Source organism: Pelmatolapia mariae, linkage group LG20, assembly GCF_036321145.2.
Source record: "Pelmatolapia mariae isolate MD_Pm_ZW linkage group LG20, Pm_UMD_F_2, whole genome shotgun sequence".
NCBI classification, from domain to species: Eukaryota; Metazoa; Chordata; class Actinopteri; order Cichliformes; family Cichlidae; genus Pelmatolapia; species Pelmatolapia mariae.
This window is the reverse complement of record NC_086244.1, coordinates 33,841,197-33,866,092: the sequence shown is the minus strand read 5'-3', so window position 1 is coordinate 33,866,092 and position 24,896 is coordinate 33,841,197. Positions and strand designations below refer to the sequence as shown.

Sequence of the window (24,896 nt, the reverse complement as noted above, 5' to 3'; positions counted from 1 at the left end):
TATGTACTATGAAATCAAGATCGTTCATTTAAAACAAAGTCTCAACAGTTAGCGTTAATTGTTTTCAAATTGCTCTGTCTCAACCTTTTTAGAAAGAGCTTTAAAGTTAAACTTAGCAAAAAGGTCAACACAAACAGAGCCAAGTCATCCAGTCATTTTACTCGACTTGCTCAAGAACCCAAGACTTGCTGACAGATCTGACTCTGTAATCCGCTGAGTGGCTTTAAGACTCGACACCCTGACATGACTAGTATATAAGGTTTCTGTTTGTGTCCTTACGCAGATGGCGTTGATGTCCGACTCGTGGCCAGTGAAGGTCTGTCGGCACATTCCTTCTCTGATATCCCAGAGCTTGGCCGAGGCATCACAGGCTCCAGACACAAACAGCCTGGTGTCGGGCGCCAGCGAGAGACTCATGACATCGCCGGTGTGACCAGCAAAAGTAGTTGTCTGCTGGCCAGTCTCAATGTCCCACAGAGCACTGCAAGAAAACGCAAAGATGATTTACTGTCATTTACTCTGCAGAGTAACTGTTGACCTATGAGCAGAATCTAGCCCAGAAAGATGTACTAATTAACCAACTTGTATTTAAACAGTAGCTCTCTAGCAGAAAGCACTGCATGAGTGTATGAAATTATATGAGGAACACTTGTATTTCCATAAATATTGTAGACAACCTAAAGAACTTACAGGCCAATGTGATGGCCCTGAAACCAGTAAAATATTGAAGCTCTTGACAGGTTGAAATTCTGACCCAACTGCTTAAAACCCCCCCCAAAAAAACCCAAACAAAACTTGATACTTGATTGAACTGATTGCAGTGGGTGCAATATCCCAACTCACCAGGTGGTGTCTCCAGAGCTGGTGACAATCTGGTTGTCATCCAGGAAGCGACAGCAGGAAAGGTAACCTGAGAGGAGCGAAAGAAACAGAATCAAAAACTATATTATGATATATTATTTTGCAGAGCTATAAGACAAGTTTCCTTCCCTTATACTATGCACAGAGAAAGAAATCTCATCCCAAATCATCATCCCACCCTCAGAGAATGTTATGTGAGCTGGATGTGGGGGAGATGAATTGACTAATTCACAACCAGATAAAAAAAAGAAAAAAGAAAAAGCTGTAGGGCATCTCCTGGTTCATGACTTGCTTCCATAATTCTTCCTTTACTAGCTGGCAGAGTTTATAAACCCCTCCCAATAGCGAAGGAACTGGAACTAAAATGCTGACACACTTCCTGCATCATGTGACACTGATCAGATGAATGCTCCGCGCCCAAGAGCTCAACACTTTCATTAGCTTGGGCTGGTATATGACACAATGGAGACAGATGCACCATATGACTAGTATCTTTTGGATCTGAAAAAAATAATTGGGCTTCCACCATTATATAAGGGCTACCTTAGCAACATAAAGGCTTATAATCGACTGGTTTTTTATAGAAGGACTTGTTTTTTTATGGGGGATCTTTTATAAATATATACATACACACACACACACACACACACACACACACACTTGTATGGCTACATCCTATATGGCTGCAAAGTCTTGCTTTGACAAAAGACTTGCCAAATATTCAAAAGCACGTTACCATGATCACACACAGACAGAATCAGACTCACAAGATGAAACTACCAGTCTCACAACCACATTTAAGCCCAAGCAACAAAAAGTTAAAAAAAAAAAAAAAAAAAGAGAAAAAAAAAGTGAGAAATATGAACTTCCATCTACTCAAACGGAGGGCCAATTTGAAACCTAAATGAGGAATGCAGTCTTAAAAATCAAGTGACTTGAGTCCTGCCATGACCCATACTGCCCTTGTCAGAGATTGCAGAACACTGACAAATCAAAGCTACTTTGGGCTGCACTCTTTCACGAGGGGTTGCTGCAGCAGGTACGGCCACATGTTTCACTTGTCAGATTTTTACACCAGATGCCCTTTCTGACATAACCCTTGAGGGATTTGTGTCTCTGAAACTGAACGGGAGAGTTTTCCCAACATCCTGGGACTGACGGGTAAATGGGTACAAGCTAATGGAAGCATCCTGCCTACCTGTGTGTCCGGCCAGCTCGCGGCTTACGCGCACATTTCCTTCACGGGTCTTCAGGTTGTAGATGGAGCAGATGTTGTCCAGGCCACCACAGGCAACATAGTTCCCAGAAGGGGCATAGGCGCACGTCATCACCCAGGAGGAGCGCAACGGGATGGCATGGACCTGAAGGAGAGGAGCAAGATTTAATATTAGATAGTATGCAGTGACAGATGGAAGAGAGGGAGAAGGGGCAGGCATGTGACAAAGTCTGTCTGCAGTATTAACTTAACCTTTCAAGGGCACAGTATTCACTATAAATAGCATTACTTGACACAAAACACTTGTGAATTGTATTACAATGAACTTAACATTTTGCAAATGGAAGTCTGGGAGTAATAATTATTTCTGTTCTGACTTGATCTTGGATGAAAGGGAAAAGACAATAGTTCATTTGGAAATTTGGTGAAGGATGATTGTACACATCTTTTTATGTTTAGACTACCCCGACCTCATCAGATCTCTTGGCCCCACTTTATTGTGTTTTTCTGTGTTTTATATGTACTGGTGACATCTAAAATCTTCTGCCCGTCTGTGTTTACAGCTCAAGATTAAAGGATGGTTAGCTCTGAGTCAACAGAAGTTTTGTTTCAGCTTTCTGTTTTTAGAACAAGCTAACCAACTACGTGACATTTTATGACATCATCTCATTTCACTGTGTTTTGGTATTATCAGTTTTAAAATATTATTAGAACGTATTGCTCACTGATCAAATCACAAGGAAAAAACTTCCCAAACCAACGTAAGAGAGGATGTGTGTCTTTCTTTGTACATTTCACTGGTTAAACACCAGGAACTTAAAAAAGCACCCCAAATTACTGACCATTTAAATTGTTTCAGTTACCTTGTTTGTGGTGTAGCTGTCCCAAATAATGAGTTTGCCATCCTGGGAAGCACTGACCAAAAGCCTGGTGAAAAGAAAGGAGAGATTAGTTAAGGGAAAGACTGTCATCAATTTGAACTAGCAGAGTGTGATGCATATGTATATATAGTACAGTTTTACCCAGAAAATGTTTATCCGTGACCTTCACAATACAAAAACACTGCTTAACACACGGTACGTGAGGATGTGGCTCGTCTTACTTGAACATTTTTATTCTATATTAAAGGGGTTTGAAATGATAGAACGGAACATTTCAGACAGTATTTAGACAGATAGTTTAGATTTACTTTTTGAAGGTGTTTGCAATTTATTGCATCCATATTTTGTTGTACTTTATAGGAATTAGGGGTAACAATGAGCCATCATTTCAGAGCCAACACAATAGGAAAGATATCAACTTAACTTAACTTAATCATGTTTAGTAGTGTTGCCAGTGCTGGACAAAAGACCAATGCAGGTCACATGATTCAATTTACTGTGTAAATTATGTGGGTGGTGAGATTCGGGGGGGGGGGGGCTTGTTCAAGAACCATCATGGAAGCTAAGTGTTGCACTGTTGAGCAAGTAAGTGAATAGACATTTTCTAGACAGATAAAAATATATCCATAAGCAAGCAAACAAATGAAAAAGCTTGTGATACCCGTCTTAAATACATTTACATAATTTTACATGCAGAATGGATGGTGCTAATCCCAACTGGACTGATCTAGCAGCTGAATTACACCGATACTTTCAAGTATGTTTAGAGGAGCCTCTTTAAAACAAACAAACAAAAAAAACCACTGAGATATATTCCAGTTTTTGCTTTCAAGAGAAAGCTCCTCAGTACCTCTGTGACTGCTCTGCTATCTGGGTGAACCCAACAGGAGTAACCACAGTGATGGTCCCAATGCACACAGGACCAGGAAAAAGAGTGAACACACCAATGACTGCTGGGAATATGGAAATCTTAACTACTGTGCTGGCAGGAACACGATCACATACGCACACCAGCAGATAATAAGTCGGGGACCGAAAGGTTTGTGCTGGGAATTTGTGCTGGGAAAACTTAGTTTTCATGGCTTCCCAGTCATGTACCCACACCTCATTCTCATAAGATACACTTTTGTGGTACAGTTGTCTGATATGATACAATAGGAGGTCTGAAAATGCAGTGAGCAGCAATAAGAAAGAGCCTAATATAGATGGCTAATACAGATGTTTTACATAAAACAACAAAATGATCCAACATGTGTTTAGGTAATGTGTTTGTGAGGATCGTCTCGTGGGACGAGTTAGTCACATTTGAGTACTCAGGATATTTCATCAAAAAACAAACAAACAAAAAAACAACCCCAAATTGCTTTGTTGAAGTCAGTACAAACTTCTACTTTAAAGTTGTTTAACAAATTACTTTATTTTCAACATGAAACCAGTGCTTTGTGTTCTCACATGCACTGACAAAAAAAAAATATATATATACATACATACGGGGATGAATTAGCTCTAAGGTCTTATTCTAAGAACTTCTAATGCCTTAATATTTTGGAAAAAAAAAACCTTACATTTTTGAGATGCATTTAGGCATTTGAAAAAAATATTCATGCTATTTCTGGGATTTAGCATCATATTACTTATATTAAACTTTGTCTCTTACAGACAGTTGATGTTTTATAACAAATTCATAATATACTGAGGACTGCATGCTGAAAAATTACACATTATTGGCTGGTAAATGAAAGTAAGGGAAGGCTTTCTTTCTCAAACTGTAGAAAATTCACGCTAGTCTGGCACGTGAAGAACCAACTCTAGCCTAGACTGCAGCTCAAAACATCTTTTTGATTGGGTAAAATCCCACATAAACACCTCTTGAGGATAAAACATTGAGATAGTAAGCTCTTACAGTGGAAACACAGTGTTAGATTTTTTTTTTCTTACTTATACGACCAGCAGGGTGATGAGATGAATGAGCACTTTGCAGTGGTCTCTCTGTGGACTGACGCACGGCAGCGCCACAGTGATTAACTTGTTGATTGCTGAGGTGAGAGGTGTGTACAGCTCTGGGGAATACACTTTCTGAAGTGAGGACTATTGCTTCATCTGCCATGGCTATGAGGCTCAACACTTGTTTTTAACAAAGACTGACTCCATTTTGAGTATTTTCCCTACCCACATACCACACCCCCAGTGCACACAAACACAGGCACAGCACAGTAGAAGCACTCCAAGATACAGTGATGCACCTGAAATAACCATTCATGGCAATGAGTGTGTTAATATTGTGCATGTGCACCAGTACAGTACACCACTGTTAAAATTTTACAACAATGAGTACATGTTAATATAACAGACTGCAAAAGACTTGCTTTGGGATTCAGAGTGGGGTGAGTTACTGTGGAATGCCACGGTTTGAAGAGGACCCTCAGGAGGAAGTAAGCAGCACAAAGACAGCCAAGCAAGCTTTTATATCCATTTCCTGCATTTAGGCAGTGGGGGTTGGGCTGATGGGATAAAATATTTAGTTAATGGACAGAATGGAGTTGAATGAGATTACCTCGAGTCAGAGCCCCAGTGCATGGCATAGATTTTAGCCAGATGCCCCCTCAGTGTCCGTCTAGTGCGCATCTGAATTCGGCCAACAGGGTCAATGTTAGCTGTGATCTAAAAAAGGATCAAGATGAGAGAGAAAGTCACCTTGAGACCATCATGTATTAGTCAAAGTATTAAAAACCTTCCAGCCAAACATCAAGCCGATTGTCTTCATTTAAGTTTCAAAATAATAAATTATGTCAAGTCAACATCATAACAACTATAGCGCTTACCTGAGACAGGGTAGCATCTGCACACGCTTTCCTGGCATCCTGAAAAAAAAGCAGCCAGTAAAATTAGAACGTCATATTTTATGTGCCAATAGCATGCTTTCATGTCTGGGGGTTCCTTACTTTTAAAGCACTATAAATGTCTGACATCTTAAATGTACTGGAATGACGACATCCATTTAATAATAGTAATAAGAAACTATGGTGCAATACAAGTGAGATTAATGTAAATCAAGTTGGATTCCTGCTCAGTGGCATCCCACTGCAATGATGCTACTGAGGAACCTGAGCAAGCATTAGCAGGCAGCTTTAACTTCTTGCCCACAGCAGTCATGTAGTCATGTAAAATGTAGTAGAGTGGCTCAAGGCAGAAATACTGTCATCCCACAACTATTTTTGTTTGCTAGTGTTAGTGGTGCTACAGTGATTTTGATTATGTGACAATATGCATTACAGTACTGCTACAGGTGATAAAGCCTGTAAAAATGTATTGAAGCACTTTAATAGGACAAACTAAGAAGTACATAACCCCTATTATCACTACTAGTGTGAAACCTGGAGGTCACTGACAAATGTTATTTGGATTTATAAATCTACTTAAAGAAAACAAATGCAGGTTACTTCGGGGACTGAAGGACTTACTCTGATCTGGTTCTTGAGCTGCTCAGCCTCCTGGCGTAACTGATCCAGTTCACTCATTTTCCTCAGCTAATGGTGCGCTTCGCTCCGCCGCCTAGACTCTTGCTGATCTGAAGGAGACAAGCAATGAGATGCTCAACATACATTTCCTTAAAAAAAAGAAAAAGAAAGAAAAAAAAGTAGTAATGCAGTCAGCTGTAATACAGTACATGTGAATTAAACATATGGTGCTGGCAAATTACTTTGACTAGTACACAAAAGTATCACACAGTATCTTTTAAATCCAATCTGTGAGGCCCAGACAAAGTCTCAGGGAATCACTTTCTAGACAGCTCAAGACTTGTCCTCGCCAGCTTGAAACTGTTACCTAGCAACAAGCACTAGGCAGCTACTTTAGGCTTAAGATAACAATTTTGAGGATGATGTTGAATTTGTTCTCTCTCCCCTCCCAAACGACAGCAAACCCTTGGGCAAACATCTGGCCACAATGAGCAGCTGATAACCATTTCTTCAGAATCAAGGCAAAAATACATTAAAAAAACAAACAAACAAACAAAAAAAAAAACACTAGGCCATGCAGGCCAAACACATACCCCCTACTGACTGCCAAAACGGAGCAAGGATCAAGAGTCCAGATATCAAGAAAGGAACAAGACAGACCAAGAAAGCAGAAGTTTCACTGCACTACTGAAACCCCAAGGTGCTGAGATGATGGGCTGGGACTGACAAAGCTGTCAACGTTCTGGCCTCGGGACTCTAAACTGTCCTCCAATGTCATCCCTGTAATCCTGGGACACAGTTGATTCAGCTCCTCAGCCAAATCCGGTTAAGACAAAACCTGCTGATGATCCTAAAAGCAGTGGCTATCCTGCTGACCCCAATCCTCTGGTTAACACAGACACTTTCACTATCCACAGAAAGATGACAAATTCGACTTCAAAGAAAAATACTATACCAACAGTGAACCCTAGCTCAGAAATTCTACACTGACCGAAGATTAACTGAAGTGATACAATCATTGCTACTTTCAGCACCAATAAAAATTTAGGTGCCAACACAAATCAGCAGACCAATTCACCTGCTTAGTGGGGAGGAAAACAAACAAAAAAAGACCCCATCTCATTGAAATGTGTTATATTTCAATATAACACATTTCAAACAAATGAAGTGATTGTCTTCATTAGGGTTTCTCCTATCTTCACTTCAAAAACACAAACTCAAGATTTTATAAAATTAAATATTTAAATACAACAACGTAAGCATCATTACTCCCTGGTGTGTCAAACAAGCTAACGAACACTACCATCTGCACTGCAAACACATCTTACCTTCCTGTTTATCTGGGTTTCGGTCCTTTGTCCTAAAGAGTGTCGAGACCTTCTGAATGAACACTTTACCCTTCAGGCGCCTGACATCTTAGTAGCTACCTGTCACCTGATTGGCTAGTGCTGTAAATGGGTCTGCATCTAAGCAAGTCCTCTTAGCCCCCTAATCTTGATAAAAAGGTCTCATGGTAATATCACAGGCTAATTCTTGTCTTCTCTGCACTAACCCTTTAAGTAATCACGGGTAAAGAAACTAAAACTACCAGTGGACTTTTTGCAAAGATATTGCAAGTTCAGATTTTGCAACCTGAGCACAACTAAACTGTAAGACAAGCATTTGAAAAGCGTGAGGGAGACCAAGGATGCATCCCACTGGTTGATAAAGTCTAGGTTATGGTTAGTGGATACACAACTGGCAACACAGCTGAAGAAAAATCAGTACAGCTGCGATTAACCTTCCTATAAAGCCTCTGAATTTAAAAAAATCCTTCCATTTATTTATTCTCATTTTAGTCCTTTCTATAAAACCTCATGAAAGATCCAATTCCCTTTAACAGCTACTGCAGTAAAACATGGTGGGTACTGAGCTTACAAGAAAGGATTTGAGATTCAATCACTGCTGTTGGATCGTCCTTTTCTGACTCTTAATGTTCTAAATGTTTTTGTGAAAAAAAACAAAAATAAAACAAAACAAAAAACATACCAGCTCCACTGCTTTCCCATGGCCTAGGAACCTTTGGGGTGAGTCTGCTGTGTGAAACATTGTTGGCTGTTCACACGAGCCTTCTTGCTTCCAAATCATCCACAACATCTATTCTAGCTAAAATAATTGTCCAGATTTTAAATGAGTGTAAGACAGAGGACAATCCGGGGGGAACTCTGGAGCTCTTTGTCAATCTTTAACATATATGGTAAGTATTTTAAGCAGTTTCTGAATTAAATTAACTTTGTTCCTGCACATTTTTAGATGGGAACACAGATGATGTAAACATATTAGCCTTTTTTCATAATCATTACAGTGATATTAGATTTCTGCAATCTAAAAAAGGAACCTACAGGTTCAGATTTAAATAAATCCATGTAATCTACACAGTATACCGTTTTAGACTACAGATAACATATTACATAAATAATATGCCTGTATGTGTAAAATATAGAGCTGTACAAATATGCTAGAACCATTCAAATGTGCAAAAGCTTGAGTTTAGTCCTGATGTTGCTCTCATGTGAGACCTACCTACAGCTATTGCCATTTCTTTCTTTGTTTTTAGGGGCTTTTTGTCTTTAGCAAGTGAAACACATGGAGTTGGCAGAGGTCAGGGGATGAATGTAGCGTGTCATGAACATTTCATGGTTTAATCCTTGAAAATTTTCTGTATGAATGAATTAAAATTTTGGTGTCTAAGCTCCAAAATAACAGCCTCTGAATAAATGCTAAATTTATTCAAATGGTAGAAATTTATAGAAGTCTATTGGCAAAAACATAATATCAAGCACTACTGGAGATTAGAATTAGCATAAAAAAGGTGTGATTCAGAGGACTCTTTTCCCCTTTTGCTGGTGGTGGGAGTGTTGAAACCACTGGCAGCCCAACAGATAGAGCCTCGACTTCACTGCCTTCTCTTTCTGCCAGCTATTTTTAGAGAGGTGGTGGGGGAGGAGGAGTAGAAAGAGGAGGAGGGAAGCAGACTTCACATTTTCCAGCCACTCCTATCAGCTCCGACATCTCGAGCACAACACATTGACAAGGAGAGAGGAAGTGTAATTTGACTCCATACACAGAGACTTCATTGGTATTTCTTCTTCCCATACACAATGATCACAAATACAGCATCCATTTTCACAGCATACAGATTTATAGGTCTTTATCAGATGTCATCTCCGCTGGTGTTTCATTAAACAGTATAAGATCTGATTTTTTCCCCCCTTTTTAGTTGATAAGCCTATATCTCAAAAAATTTCAAAATATTTGATGCAAAGGAACAAATTTGTAGATTTCAGAGAGCAAATTTGAGTTTGCTCAAATTTTGAGTCTGAGTTAAATTTTAAATACAAGACTTACCTCATTAAAAAGGCCATCATCTTTTTACTCTTGAACATTTTTCCCTTTGTGATTTTTTTGGAAGTGACTATGGCAATACTAAGGGAAAAAAATGAAAAAAGTTGCTAGTATAATTTATGCCAATGACTCTTAACACTAAATACAGAGAAAACTAATCAAAACATCTGATAAATTATCAAGTGTATATCTTAATTAAGACATAAAAAAAAGTAAGGCAGCACAGGTGAAGGGACATACACAAAATGGTCTAGTGTGAGGTGAGGCAGCAGATTTTGGGGTAGACAAGATAACTCCGTGTGATGACAAAGTGTCCTCGTGCACAAGGGGATATAGACAAGAGAGGCAAACAGGAGGACAGAGCCAGATTAAACTAATGAGAGTGAACAAGCAGAGGACAATTGGGAGGGTAGCTGCTAATTAACCGCTTGGTAAAGGGGAGCAAGGCCCAATATGCTTCATGGCATCCAGGACTAACAAAGAAATATTATACCTATCCAGCACTGGGGGTTTTTAACCTTTCCAAAAGCCAGATATATTCCTATAGACCTCATACTTTCATTCACAAATAAAATGCCAAAAAAGACAAGTGAATCTTATAAATAAAGACTAATGCACATATAAACAAATAAATAGAAACAATGTGGAAAGCTTGTACACTGGTGCAACAAAATACCTCTTCTAATTTCTTAAAAATGAATAAACCGGTATTCCAAATATTTAAAAAAAAAAAAAAGAATATTTATTTTTTACATTTCTAACTCTTGCCCAGCTGGGAGACCAAGACAAAAAGCCATGTATTAGGCACAAAGGCAGGGTGGTGGGCTAAATAATTTACACCCTCCTGCCTCGATACCAGCTGCCCCACCCTTTTCTTTCTTCGGGGCTGCTCCCATCTCACTTGTCTGATTGTTCCTGCCAACTTGTCTCAAGGTTTTTTGTTTTTAAATTCTTGACCTTTAATGTGCCTCTTAGGTTGAGGCCAATTTGCTGCTAGTAGAAACAAACCGTATGAGCTGCAGCACGGTATGGATGGGGGCTGCTCTTGCTTGCAAGTCAGTTGGTAGCTGTCTAGCTGTTGCAGTGCCTTAGCTACTGATCATCTGTGTCAGCATGCGGCCTCCACCTTGATACAAGTGCATAGATTCTCTAAGCAGGCGTTTCCTTTTTAAGGGTGTTTCCCTAGCTGTGCTCGTCTCTCTCTTCCCTTTGTCAAAACATTTAGCGGATGTGGCGACAGCACACACACACTTACAAATACACTTGCTCGGTGGTTTCTTCTATTACAATCGTGTTTGCCATTGTCCATTTAGGTTTTTGAACCAGGCTATGGAAACAGGTTACTCTGGAAATAATAACTGGCAGCATTACGCTAAAGGTGAATACAAAATCGAAGAAGAAAAAGAAGCAGATCAAAGAGACCGAGGGGAGGGTGGAGATCCAGCAGGAGGCAGTGTGTTGAGAGCTACAACACCAGAGGACAGGCTAGCACTTCACACAGAATTAGGTCAGTCTGACTTAGATTAGACCTGGCCCATGCTGGTAAACAAATAATCAAGACCGACTTAATGCAAAAGGCTAGGCTCTGAGGATGCAGTGGGACAGGTCACTTGTAACCATCATGTCAGTTTCTGTATTTACTCTTAGCTTGGCAGCCCATGGACCCTTCCATGTGATGTCACAGAGTTATTACTGTAACAGCAATTACATTTAATGTTATGTTAACTGGCACTATAAGACCTACTAGTACACTGCCTATTTTAGAATAGTGTAACCTGGATATTTTTTGTAACTATAATTTACAAATGGCCCCCTAAACATCCCACATGCAGGACAAAACAAATAGATACAAATTAATATGTGTTAAAGACTTTTATAAAAAAAAACAAAAAACAACAAAACAAAACAAAAAAATCTAAGATTAGGCTTAATTATTTTAGCTTAATTATTTTAGCATCCGATAATGCTTGAAATCGCAAAGGAAATGTGCCAACCAAGAACTGAATTGTGTGTGGTCCATTTATTTTTCCCTTTTTAAATAATTATGTTTGAATTTTAGTACAATGTTTCCTACAAAAAGAGAATTTAGTAATGGTGGTGCGTGCTGCAGCTATAATTCACACGTTTTGCAAACACTTCCCATGCAGGTATGGTAGTTGTGAATAAGGAGGTCACCATTCAATACCAAAGTTCTCAAAACGTGTTTGTACTCATTTCCATTGGTACTGTAGGCAGCATATAGGCAACAAGTCTACCAGAACTGAAGCTGTATGGCTACAAGTGTTCTAAGTCTGTCCTTAGCTGTTGGAGGAGAAACCACACAAGCATAGAGGGGCAAAAACTATACATGGAAGAATCCTGCTAATGCAGCTGCCAAGATAGCTCTACTCATAAGTCAGAGTCTATGGAGGGACTTTGCTTTGGAGGGGGGTGGTGGGGTGATGAAAGTATGACAACTGATTCAAAAAGGCAATATGCAAACGATATTATCCAGTACTTCAGACGAGGAAAGGAAATATTTTTAGCAAGCATTTAAAAGACTGGCTCCCAAACCTGTTCAAAGAATTTAAGCCGAGTGAGCTTCAATTCACAGTAACAACACCCAAATCCTCAAATCCAACGCCCGGTCCTCAGCACAGTATCCAACATGTTTAGTGTGAACTGGACAGAAAGATTAATTAGTCCGATACCCAATACATGTAAGTGGTATTTGACAAATACTAATGAACGTTGTAATTTTACAACATTTGTGTTCACAGTAGAATGTGTAGCTGAGAGCATTAAGACATTTCTTTGCTGCAGTTTTATTCTTACTGGGTGACAATGTTACACTACAGTCAAACAGACTTTAGTGTTTGCATGAAAACACATGCAACATTACGCCAACAACCCATTTCCAGTTATGTGCTTTGCATCATTGTGTGTGCGGATAGTTTTACATTGCTAAAAATCACACCTGGTTTAAAAACGCAGGCTGTGTAAAAGAATGTCACCATTGCTTCTGCACAAGTGTGTGAAACTAAAAATCTGAAAGTTTAAAAAAAAAAGGAATATTTTTTCCCCCTGAAAATACACACTAAATATGCATATCATACCAAACCTACTCCCCCAAAAAATGTGATTAGATCCCTCTCTGATTTCAACATTTATATCTGGAAGAAAAAAAAAGTTATTAATGTGGTATTTTATCTGGGTTCAAGTCAGAAAACGAAAATGGCAGATGGTTTCCCTAAAACCTGGGGAATGCATTTTTAGGAACAGCAACGGCTTTTAGAAAACTATGTAGAGAGGAGCTACCTTATTTCTTCCTGTGTCTATTCTTTAAACTTTACAGCATTTAAAACATCCTAAACCTTTGCTGTTTGACATCAAGTTAAGCCATCACAACTGGTTACACTGGAGGAGATGAGCATAATAATTGAGACATGCTTCAAGACTAATCATGTTAAAGACATTAGGTCACATCAGAATGAAAGTAAAAGCAAAACTGAGAATTTTAACGTTCCACAACAGTCAAACATTTGTGTGACTGGTTTGTCTACTGAAACATATTTGAGGATTGTCGCAACTGACTTAGCCTACCATCACAGTACATCTTGATTGTTTCTAGAACATTTCTGTTTCATTTGGATAACCAAAAAACAAAACTTTATGAATACCAATTCAAATACGTATATAACTGTAAAATTTTCTATATTTAAAGATGTTATAGTTCAATTTGTTCTAGTATATAAACAGGCAAAAGATACAGTAAGTGCATGCTTTTTAAGTCTTACTGGTGGGCAAGGGTCTGTCTAAGTGCTGTGAGGTAGTGATCCATTGTAAATGTAACTGAAACACAACCAGGTCACAAAGGAAGAAAGGACAAAGGGGGTGATGATGCAGTAACACAAGACATAAGGGAATTGCTCCTGGACATTTTTTAAAAGCTCCACCAATCTCATCCACTTTGTCATTTTCCAACACACCATTCAGCTCTGAGCGGCTTGTTTACAAGGCAGCTACAGCACTGTGGAGCAGGAAGTGATTCCTTCCCCTTCCCTGACTAGCTAGCATCAGTATGAATGAATGCACTATGAAATGGTTTTCACACCGGTGACACGAAATACCAGAGTTTCAATACCATATTATTATTTTTAAGACCATTTCTGTTATTACTGCACTGGTGTAATTCATATGCCACATTCAACTTTCAAGGATTTAATAAAATGTATATAACTGTACTGACATCACATTTGATAATTTGGCTTGGAAAAAATTAAAGTGAGATTTTTGCATTTTTATTACCATTCATTTTACTTTTACCAATATAGCCCACTGTTTTGTAACAGTAAAGGGACACTCCTTGGTTAACACAAACTGTTAAGCACCTTAAGTGCCTTAGTTTTTAAGTTGTTAATGTTTTCTTTGCCATTACCATTTTTTGAACATACTTGAAAATAAGTCAGAAGGTCATTTAGCATGTTTGAAGTTGAATACAAACATAAACCGCAGAAACATCAGCAGAGTCACTAGGGGAAAGAGGAGAAAACCCCAAAATAACAAAGTAAAGTGAATAAAATGCTTAAGCAGTTATAGTGAAACCCACCACCAACACAGGACTTGGTACTAGAAAGAAAAAAACAAAAAGAAAAAAAAAAGGGGAGCATAACCACTTTTTATGTTTACGCAACTAAAATTAACATGCAAGATTAACTGTGGATATTTCTGCACTTTCACTTTATACTGTGCCACTAATGATATAAATTAGATGACGGGGAAAGGTTGACAAGATGGGGATTAGTCCTTTAATCACTGTTTGAGAAGGTGGGTTACAAATCTTTCTGAGTCTCAAGAATGGCTGAACTAAATATGAATAGCCTTGGGCCTCATAACCCATTTTGCTCCAATGAATGTAGAGCAAAGTCCTGAGGCTACAAATGAGTATGCATAAGATGGCACAGTTCTGATTAAGTGAGCAAGTGGAGGTGCAAAAATCAACTGAAAGATTTATTGAAAAGAAAAAAGTACAGTACACACACTTCAGAACCTTCACAGACTTCAGTTACCCCAACAGTTTTGGAAATGTACCACAAATTCAACTATTCACTATTATCCATACTTTTTCGCCTCTGAAACACTCATACTGGACGTACACAGACTGATATCCCCCACAAACAAGATATTTCTCTATGTATGCTTTAAAATTATAATATGCACCAAGTCCACTAAAGCCAATTTTAGATATCAATTATTTTACAGGACACACTGTAGTTGTGCAGACTTGGAGCCAGGGGCAATGAGTGTATGGTGAAACTTTTGCATTTCCTGGACAACCGTCACACTACCACAGTCGGGGGGGAGGGGGGGGGGGGGGGGAATACTGTCAATGGCACAATGCACCATTTGCTTGCTTCTGTTACTCAAAGTATACTAATCAATGCAATCGAAACACCAACACTTTATGGAATTTATGTTCTGCATGAGCACTACACTGTGACCAATCCGGAGAAGTGAAGGCTCTGGTAGTGTGAACAAACATCTTACAGACAAATTTTCTATCCAGCTTAATCTCTATAAGATAAAAATGACCACTGCACTACCAACCCATTTTGGGTGGAACTCAAGTTTCTATTTCCTGGATTTCTGGCATGTAGACATAAGAAGAATACCATCAATCACAGGGGGATGAACATGTGTGACTCTGCACAGCTGCCAAAAACAGATGGCTTTATATACTGATACATTTCTATGACATGAGATGGAAATCCATAAGCACTCCACATCTCAGGATGCTATGTCCAACAACATAATTAATTACTAGGTAAGCTATGTTATTTTAAAGCAAAAAACAAAAACACCCCCCCCCCCCAAAAAAAAAAACAACAAAAACAAAACACAGTTAAGTTAGTTGAAACTAAATACTAGCCCCATCTACTGCTTTCTTTCAGCCTGAATGCAGCAGTCAAAGTGTTAATCCTCAAGAGCACTTGGAGATTTTTAAGCTAATTTGGGTATGAATGAAATTTTATAAACACACCTTTATTGCATTGTAATAGTTTAGACTAATGTTCGATTATTGGCTCCAACTCCAGCATGATCAGCAATGTCTGAACTGGAAGAAAAAGCTCATCACCACATAACAACCCCACAGCAAACAAACGCTGTGGATGTGTAATTACAGAGTGATGCTGAATAAAATGCCTAACCTTATTTCATTTGTAGATAAAAGGTTTGTCTAATATCTTACACTTTTTTTTAGATCTTGGACAAAATCTAATTGAAATTTCACAAAATAAAAGTCTGAAAAAAAAAACCCTAACAACAACAACAACAACTATGACGTCTGTTATAATTTGTAAAAAATTGTAAAGGAACTATTTTTATTATTATTTTAATTTGAATCAGCTGAGAAAACTTTTGCATAATTGGCTAGTTGCCAAATGCCACACACCACGTCTGATCTGTTGGTAAAGTTACTATTGCAAAAAAAACATCAGTGGGGTAACCCTAACCTTACTGAGTGAACAATCCACCGTTTACTGGAGGTTTGTGGTTTTAGGGTGCAGTGCTGAAAAGGGAAGGGGAAGCCTAAATTAAAAAAAGAAAAAAAATCGCAAGGCATAAGAAAACATATTTCCTTTTACAATGATTCATCTTATTTGCACAATCATTACAATGAAAAATTTACAACAATAAAACTCAACCAATTACCCAGCCCTACATTTGAGTGTTCTTTATATATGCTGTGTGAACCATCCCTTTTACTGGACACGATTTTGTATGCATGCACCGTCAATGTGGTTGGCCTGTGCTGGTAATGTCTGATGATAGGGGACATAACATCAATGCGACTGACAGTAGTGTTTAATTGATTGATTAGTGAAACATTCCATGATGCTGTGTGCTCTTTTGCTAGACAGAAAACATTGTTGGTAGAAATAGCAGGCATTTTTCAGACCACATTTCAGAACAAGATGCTCTCAAAAGGCAAACCTAGCCAAAAACAAAACAAAAACTTAATGCACATAAGCTGCTCTGCAATATAACTGATCATTACTAACAAGAAAGCAGAATTCTAACATGAGGCTCAACCTTTTAAAAAAAATAATAAGCTATTCCTAATGCTCAGCATTTTTTCTGACGATAGCATCGAGAAAAAAAAAAATATGCCTGTTAAAAAGATAAGATTGTCTATGTCAAGAAAGTTCATGCATTTTAACATTTACTTGCTACAAAGCTGCACAACCATCTTTTCATACTTGGATATAAATGAGTTAATAGTTAATTAAAACTGTAAAGGGAGAAAAAAAAGGAAAGGGAGGGAAGGTCAGGCTAGCCCAAAGCCAAAAGCATGACTTTATTTAAAGCATAAAATACACTCCTTTGATTGCATTAATAATCACACCCCTCCCCCTGTGTTTTCTCCCCAAGCTTCCAAGAGAGGAACAAGTGTGTGAAGAGTCACATGACAGCTACCCCACTCTTGCTCAAGTGACTGTGGCCTTTCTTGCTTTGAAGAGGAAGAAAACTCACTAATAGTAGCTGTCTTTCCCAGTCATCTCGGGATTCAGGTTCGGTCACATTTTCCCTTTGCAGTCAAATATAAGGGTGAGAATGTAAATAGACACAGAGATGGTCTCTATTCAAACCAGATCAGGCGGTGAAATCCACATGCAAAAGACGGCCAGAGTTTGTTATGGGCTTGTGGGAGGGTTACGGTGTAAGTGATGACAGTGATGGCCAGTGTGTGGGTCACCAAGCGGCTCTGGTGCCACTTACTTTGAATATTCAAAACAGTGCCTAAGACCTTTGGGCCAGTGGTGACAAGTTATGTAAGCATAACAGCACCTACAGTCAAACTATACACAAATCTAAACAGTGGGAATGGCTTAGGAAGAATTTTCTCTGTAATATTGACACTTGGGAGTGCTTGGAGCTATAAAAAAAAAAAAGAAGACTAAGAATGTTTGCCAAGACACAGATTGAGAAACAAATCTTTATTTGTTACTGCACACCTTTCATAAGTAATCTGTTCTTTCCACTGCTTAAAACAATCTTTACTGATAAATCAATTACAGTACCGAATAAACTTTTAAATGCTCTTTTATCCAATTGGTGAATGTTATATAATAGATCATGTTCAATATAACTTAAATAATAATAACTTTGTTATGTTTGAAATTTTACAATTTTGTTAGTGAGGTTAGCAGATGGCAACCTGTGTCAATGATTCTGTTAACAAAAATGTATGAGTCTTCTGAAAGGAAGATCTGAACTGAATAGAATATTTTAAATTGTATAACCTATAACAATGTAAGGCATGTTATAGGTTATATAATATATGCCTTTGATTTAATATGCCTTTGATTTAATTTTTTTTAAACCATGACTCAAGAAAAGCAAATCATTTTGCGTTTAAGTTGTGATTGTGTTCAGGAAATGTAACATCCTGGTGTAAACCACTGTAGCTGCCACTTTAGGGTAGTGACACTTTTGAGAGAGCTGTCCTGCATTGCCACTAAAGGTAGCAGAACACACACACAAAAATGTTCAGTTTGCAGTCCTAATTTTTTTTTTTTTTTTTTTTTAAATTGCCTTTTAAATTATAACTGAGTCTCCAGTAGTATGTTTCCAATGATGGGCAAAAAAACCCAAACAAGAAAAAACAAAACTAAGATGTTTGATATAAGTTACAAGTGCTACATTAGATAAGGCACTGGATTACCTGTGACCTGTTTCTGTACATAAAACAGGAAACTGGACTCTGGATGACATGGAATTTGCTTCATGTTGCCATCGCAGTTCTTAACGCAAACATTTTCTACATGTTAACAGTTTTCTCTGCTATGCATCAGTCACATTAATTATGGCAATACATTTAGATGCATAGCTCACTGAAAATACCTGGCAAGCAGCTGTACTAGCAGGGCGAGTAGCACAGAACAGATCTGGGTTTTGTGTATAAACAATCAACGACTACTTACTTCCTGGGCCATTACCAAGTACTACAACTTGAGCAGGGACTTTTTTAGACAGGAAAATTGGCTCAGAAACTAAATATAAACCTAGGTTCCTCCAGATGACATGCGGGTAAAAGGCCCAAGTTTCAAAAAGGCTTTAATGGCTGATGAAAAATTCCTGCATCTAGAAAAGGCTAAAATTTTCCTCTTTGAACTATTCGAGTAACTTTTAATGCAGATGTATTTGATTCTACTGTTGGGCTCATCCCTCACTATAAACCTTGCTGTGGTAAAGAGGGAAAGCCCTGCTGTTGTTGTGGGTGTGCTGGCATTTGCACTCAGTGCCAAGTTTCATAATCTTTGTGAATGGCTCTAAAATTTGAATTTGGAAGTTGTACATTGTAGCCTTGAGACTTCTATTAACACTTAGTGTTAATGTATGCCTGCATCTGTGCGCATGTGTATATGGCTGAAACACATGTGTGGTGTGCATGCAATTAATAGTTAGATAACTTGCACCAGTGGATGCTAAGAAAGTTATTATCTTCTGAAAGATATTGTTAGAACAAAACTGTACTAGCACAGAGATCCCATCACAGTCTTTAGCTGCACAGTTGTTTATGGATGATCAACACACCCTGATGAAACTGTGCTTGTGCTGCTTTCAGGAGCTGTATTACACAAAGTAGAAGAAAGGATTTAGATTGCTCAACCAACAAGACCTATGAGTATAGCAATGGAAGGCATACTGCAGAGGCTGCGACCAATGGTCTTTTAAAATTAATATTCACAAATAATGTCGCTGATAAAGTCACTATTGTGGATGAAGAGAAATACATATTCAACAGCTTGGCATAGTACAATGGATAACTCAAGTTCCATGCCCATACTGTTCTGAGTATTTTTCCATCAACTCTTACATGAAACTGTCTGTGTTAGAAACCAGAACCCCAAAATGCCTCGCAGAAAACTGATTTGTTGTGGCTTGTAACCAACAGTTAATTGGCATGCTACCAGTTTCCCTTAAAGGAAACATTTTACACAGGCCCCATTAAATGTGTCAGGATTCCTTTTTATTTTGAAGAAATTGAGATGAATATACAGGCACAGTGAAGTTTTAAGTCAGATATAGGTAGGTAGAAATGTAGGGTTGTTATGCAACAGGAAATCCAGGGTTCACTGTGTACTTATGTAGTTGTGGGGTCAGTTTGGTATACCGGAAATAATTATTTACCCAAAAATTGCATCTTCAATTAAGTGCAAATAATGCATTATTTCATTCTTGTTTTAAATCTGAAACTCAAACTTTACATAATGTATCCTATGCTTTCTATCAAGCATTGTAGTATACCTGAATTTGCACAACTGCACAACTAAGCCTTTTTGTAGTAATACTTGTATGGCTGTTGGAAAAGACCTGAAGTTGGATCAGGCTACAGTAGTTGTATACTTATAACTCCATAACTCTATAACAAAAGGGGCAGTTTTTCTCAGTTTTTTATTTTAAAAAACTATCATAAATTAGTACAGAAATTAGGAAACAAAGTTTCAGTTTTGCAGCAGTACTGTGACTACTTGAATAACACTTGCAATGACCATGCTAAACAGGACCAGGGCACTTGAAGTCCACTGGAAAACAGTGAAAAAGCCATTACAAAGTCAGAAGAGTTCACCACTCAATGAAACCAAAACTCCTGAACATCAGCCATTACCTATCAGCTACAACAATCAGGGAATTGCTCAAAAGCATTATATATCCTATATTAACAGGATATAAAATTATCTTGTGTTTATTAACATGCAAAAAACTTGGGGCTGATATGCATAACTCTAACTACTGAACCAAGGCAATTTAATTTCAATGCAGCCCTTTTATTTCAGTCTAGATGTGATAGGGCTTTACTGACTAAATGTATTGATTACCAACCATAAATGTTATTAAACAACCATTATTAAACATGTTCTGTGGCACTGGATGGGGACTGGTATATATTCATACTACAGATCTATTAGGAACCTCAATAGAAAAGTTATGTTGTCATGGTGTCCACACTCACTGCTACAAGTTCTGGATTGAACCAGCTCGTCTGAAGCAGGTTTAAGTTTGCATGTTCTCCCTGGTCTTGTGTGGGTTTACTCCAGGGGCTCTGGGTTCTTCCCACAGTCCAGCACCATTAATGCTATACTAATCTGTGAGTGCATGCGTCTTTTCATTGAGTAAAAAAAAACAAAACCTAACAAAAAAACTCTTGATTGACTCTGATCAGTTTAATTCAATTTCAATTTAACTGAAAACAAAACAAAACAACAAAAAAAAAAACCCAAAACCTCAACCTACCGGATGCAAACCAAACACGTGGAGACTGTCACTAACTAAGAAATCATAATATACCATAATGGTCAATGAGACAAAACAACCACCACGTTGGATCCAACCACTGTTGCTTTTTGGTCTCTTGGAGCCACAAGTATATAAAACTTGCATCATTTTGGTCTGGTCAGAAGTTACGTTACAGCCAAGGCTGTCACAAACATACAACACATCTTGCGAGTTCAGGTATCCAACACTTGAATGAAAAAGGTATTTTATCAAAGAGAGGGTAAGGGGGTAATCCTGTGAAAGTATCAATCACTTTGTGCCCATCTAAAGTTCTTATAGAGGGAAGGTGGATACTGTGTGCGAGACAGCGAGCATAATAAACTGATGAATTATTAAACTTACTGTATAAGGTACAAAATAGTAAAGTATATTTAAAACTTGGGTAAGCATGTACACCCATATTTATTTGGCCCCTCAGCACATCTGCTTTTTACAGTGGACAGTGAAAAGCAGGATCATGCCTGATGTGAAAAAAAAAAATAAAATAAAAAATCAGCACTATCACTAACCAAAGCCACATAATCCCAAAGACTGAAATCCACATATCTAAGAATTTAATCCCATTCATATACAGCACTCCCAGATTAAATGAGGGAAAAAATAAACTGGATGACAATCCCCCCCCCCCACCCACCCAAATCCCAGGCCAACGGGATAATTATTCAGGTTTTAAACACATGGTCATTATCTTGTGGTGCTACTCACTCACAGCTAAGCTACTGACAAGCTACACTGTGCACAAACTCAGTCTCAAACAGACAATTCTGCAATTAATGCTTTTAAGCAGGCCTGTCGTATATGACTTGTTTCAAGGCAAAGTCATCAATAAAATGCTGGAGAAATTCATGCAGCTTTTTCTATTGCTTTCCAACAGGGCCAAAGAAAAACAGTGTTGGATATATTCAGGGTGCCAATATAGAGTGGGTCACATCCAGGTCATGTGAGCTGATTAACAATAAATAGAACAATGTTTTATGCTTGGTTTGATAACTGGATGCTTTTGGGCGTGCATACAGGTTGTGCTTAACCCAAAAGTGCTACAGATAAAACCTTAACTATTCACAGTAAACTGTTCTGCATAAACTTCCTCTTTTGTTTGTAGTTTATTACAGGTCTGGCCAAAAGCCTGGAAAACCAGACCACTTCATACAAAAACAAATAATGCCATAGATTTCTCCCAAACTTAACTTCCATCAAATCAGTTGTGAGGTATGATGTGATTAGTATGAAGAGATTGGAACTGGAAGTTTTGGATCAGTGTTAAAATAAATCTAATTGTGACTAAGAAATGAATAGGCATGATTAAAAACAAATACACAAAATGTGTCTGATATACATGGCACACAGAAACAGAATAAGTAAAGTTTTGGAAATAAGCAGAATACATGTTACTGCAACAAGAACAAAATGTGAAAGAAATAACTTAAAAATCTAAAGAAGCCATTACATCTTTCATTCTTTAAATTCTGTAATCTGTTCTATCACATCTCTAAGCAGCTGTGAGGATTGAGAAGAAACATCCCATTCCCTAAGGTGTGGTTAAAAAATTCTAAAAAAGAAAATAAGTATAATATTAAAATCTAAATAACAAATACATTTCATATACAGTTTTTAAAGATATAATGTAATTTTCAGATCCCCTGATGTTCAGGTTCACAGTCAAGATGTACAACACCCCTTCCCCACCATGTTGTCCTGTAAGTGAGGTGCACATACTGGATTAATCTGACCAGGAATGCTATGAGCATGAAAACGTTTTTAATGCAAATACATTCTGCACATTTTTAGGATGAGGATAATCAATGAGATCTACCTTGCCAAGCCTAAACCCATCCGATGCTCGGCAGCTGCCTCTCTCTGTCTGAGAAAAAGCGGTGATGAAAAAGGCTTTGAACGCCATCTTGTTCATTGCAGCTGCTTGGGCCCTGAATACAGGAACCCATTCATTCGAGGAGGCGGAGGGAGGGGGCACACTGGCAAAATGAATTCATCTTTGTGAACCATTAAAAACGGCTAGCTCTCTTAAGAAACACCACCAATTTTCCTAAAACGGTTGAAAATCGTCTACGTGCGGTCACGGATTTTTCTAATGCAGTATCTGAATACTGCTGGCCTCCAAAGTCCGTATAAGCGCCAGGCTTCATATAGCTCGTCTCGGTGCTGTCGGAGGCGCACAGCACAGCTTCCTGCGACAGCACGTCCAACCTCGCCGCTGAACCCGCTTACGAAACATTTCCCGCCGCTAAATACAACTGTTCCAATTCATTTCTATCTTAACCCCCTACGACAGTGTGCCGACTGGGATATGCTGCTTCACCTTTGAGGAAGCATGCCCGTTTTCCGGGCTAGAGCTTGAGATACTATGGAGCGGCGCGGCCCGACTGGGCACGGTTACTGTAGCTGCTAACAACTTGCACTGCAACGGAGCCGTGATTGAGATAAACAGATTGACGAGATCCAATTAGACAATCTCGTTTCCACGCCGTTAAAAGAAGAAGTCTAAAATCAACCTAACTGTGTTCGCAAACTGACGCTGGGTTAACACTCATGAAACTAAAATGGCTATGGCCACAATCAGATCCACAGCCGTGCCTGCCCTTTTCCTCGCGAACATACAGCGGCCCTACGGCTTGGTAATCGATGCAAATTCATATTACTTTAACGCGCTGGGCATTATAACGAAAGGCCAAGCTGAAGAACTGGGTGGCTGACTGCTGATTAAACGTGGGATTTGTTAACATATCTGTGCCATACAGTTGCCATCATCTCCGGCGGTTTAGTTTCGATTCACTCACATAAATGCTTTTGGTTCAACTACCCCGTTTTAACATAGCTTTGCAAGTAAATGTGTTTAAGTAGGAATTTTGTTACATTATGTAAATAACAGTAAATGTTGCCGCTAAAATACAACCGATGTGCTTAAAAATCATAAATCAGCAACAGCACCAGTGTTCAAATTCATTGTGGATACAGGCATGTTGTCGTCGCTGCCATATTCGTAATTCACACACCCAGATGATCCATACCAGGCTGTGGCCACTGCTGGCTAACTTGTATGGACTGGCTACGGAATAGTGGGGGTGGTAGTGATTCTGTTGGTGAAGTAGCCATTTTTAGACTCCCTTCGTTGTCAGTTTCATGATGCTACGAATTTGCAGTATGAGTAGTGGTAAATCCAAAATCTGCTCACGCCCGTTTCAGTTGTGTAAGTTTGAGAAGTAGCATTGTGTTTCTTCTTAAACAGCTGGCCGAGGGTTCATCAACAATAAACTGATAGTAGCAAGTGTGCCACCAATTAGCCTATCAGGTAATCCCAGGCTACCCTATAGAGGAAATATGTGGGGGGGAAAGGGCCCTTTAAGAGCTTAAAATGCTGGTAACAACTGATAAATTTTACATCCCGATTGCTGGGGGAAAATTTGCTACTTAAGTAAAAGCTGAAGCAGGTTAAAGCAGGTAGCTAATTTATTCAACGAGAGCGAAAAATACCCGGACGTTGGAGAGGGGTGCGGGCTAACCTAACGAGCTGTCACAATTCACCCTGCTAATTAAGGTTAGCATTGGCCATTAACTCCAACATTGCCGGACAAAGCCATTAGATATATATATTATTTGGTTAAACGACACTTTGTTTGAGAAACTTAACCAGTGACCCCCACTCACCGTCTTGGCAGAAACGTCTAGCTAGCTGCAGCTAACTCTAACGAAGGAGCCACTCAACCCAGTTTAACCCTTTTCGTTCCCCGTCCCTGCTTGGCAGCTAGTGAACTGCAG

The 24,896-nt window shown here is 38.7% G+C and overlaps 1 protein-coding gene across 3 annotated transcripts in view; it reads right to left on the bottom strand.

Moving 5' to 3' along the window:
- Positions 1–24,896, bottom strand: part of gnb1a (guanine nucleotide binding protein (G protein), beta polypeptide 1a) — a 30,175-nt gene that overhangs the window by 4,875 nt on the left and 404 nt on the right. The window contains exons 1-8 of one of the 3 annotated variants that reach the window (XM_063463168.1): positions 7,745–7,873; positions 6,420–6,526; positions 5,781–5,819; positions 5,513–5,619; positions 2,941–3,004; positions 2,060–2,222; positions 844–910; positions 280–481 (exon numbers count right to left, since the gene is read on the bottom strand). In XM_063463168.1, coding sequence (XP_063319238.1) covers positions 280–481; positions 844–910; positions 2,060–2,222; positions 2,941–3,004; positions 5,513–5,619; positions 5,781–5,819; positions 6,420–6,476 — 699 coding nt within the window. In that variant the 5' untranslated portion in view covers positions 6,477–6,526; positions 7,745–7,873. Of the gene's footprint in view, positions 1–279; positions 482–843; positions 911–2,059; positions 2,223–2,940; positions 3,005–5,512; positions 5,620–5,780; positions 5,820–6,419; positions 6,527–7,009; positions 7,170–7,744; positions 7,874–24,896 lie in introns of those variants that run through there. The other 2 variants (XM_063463169.1, XM_063463170.1) reach the window with 2 other exon arrangements.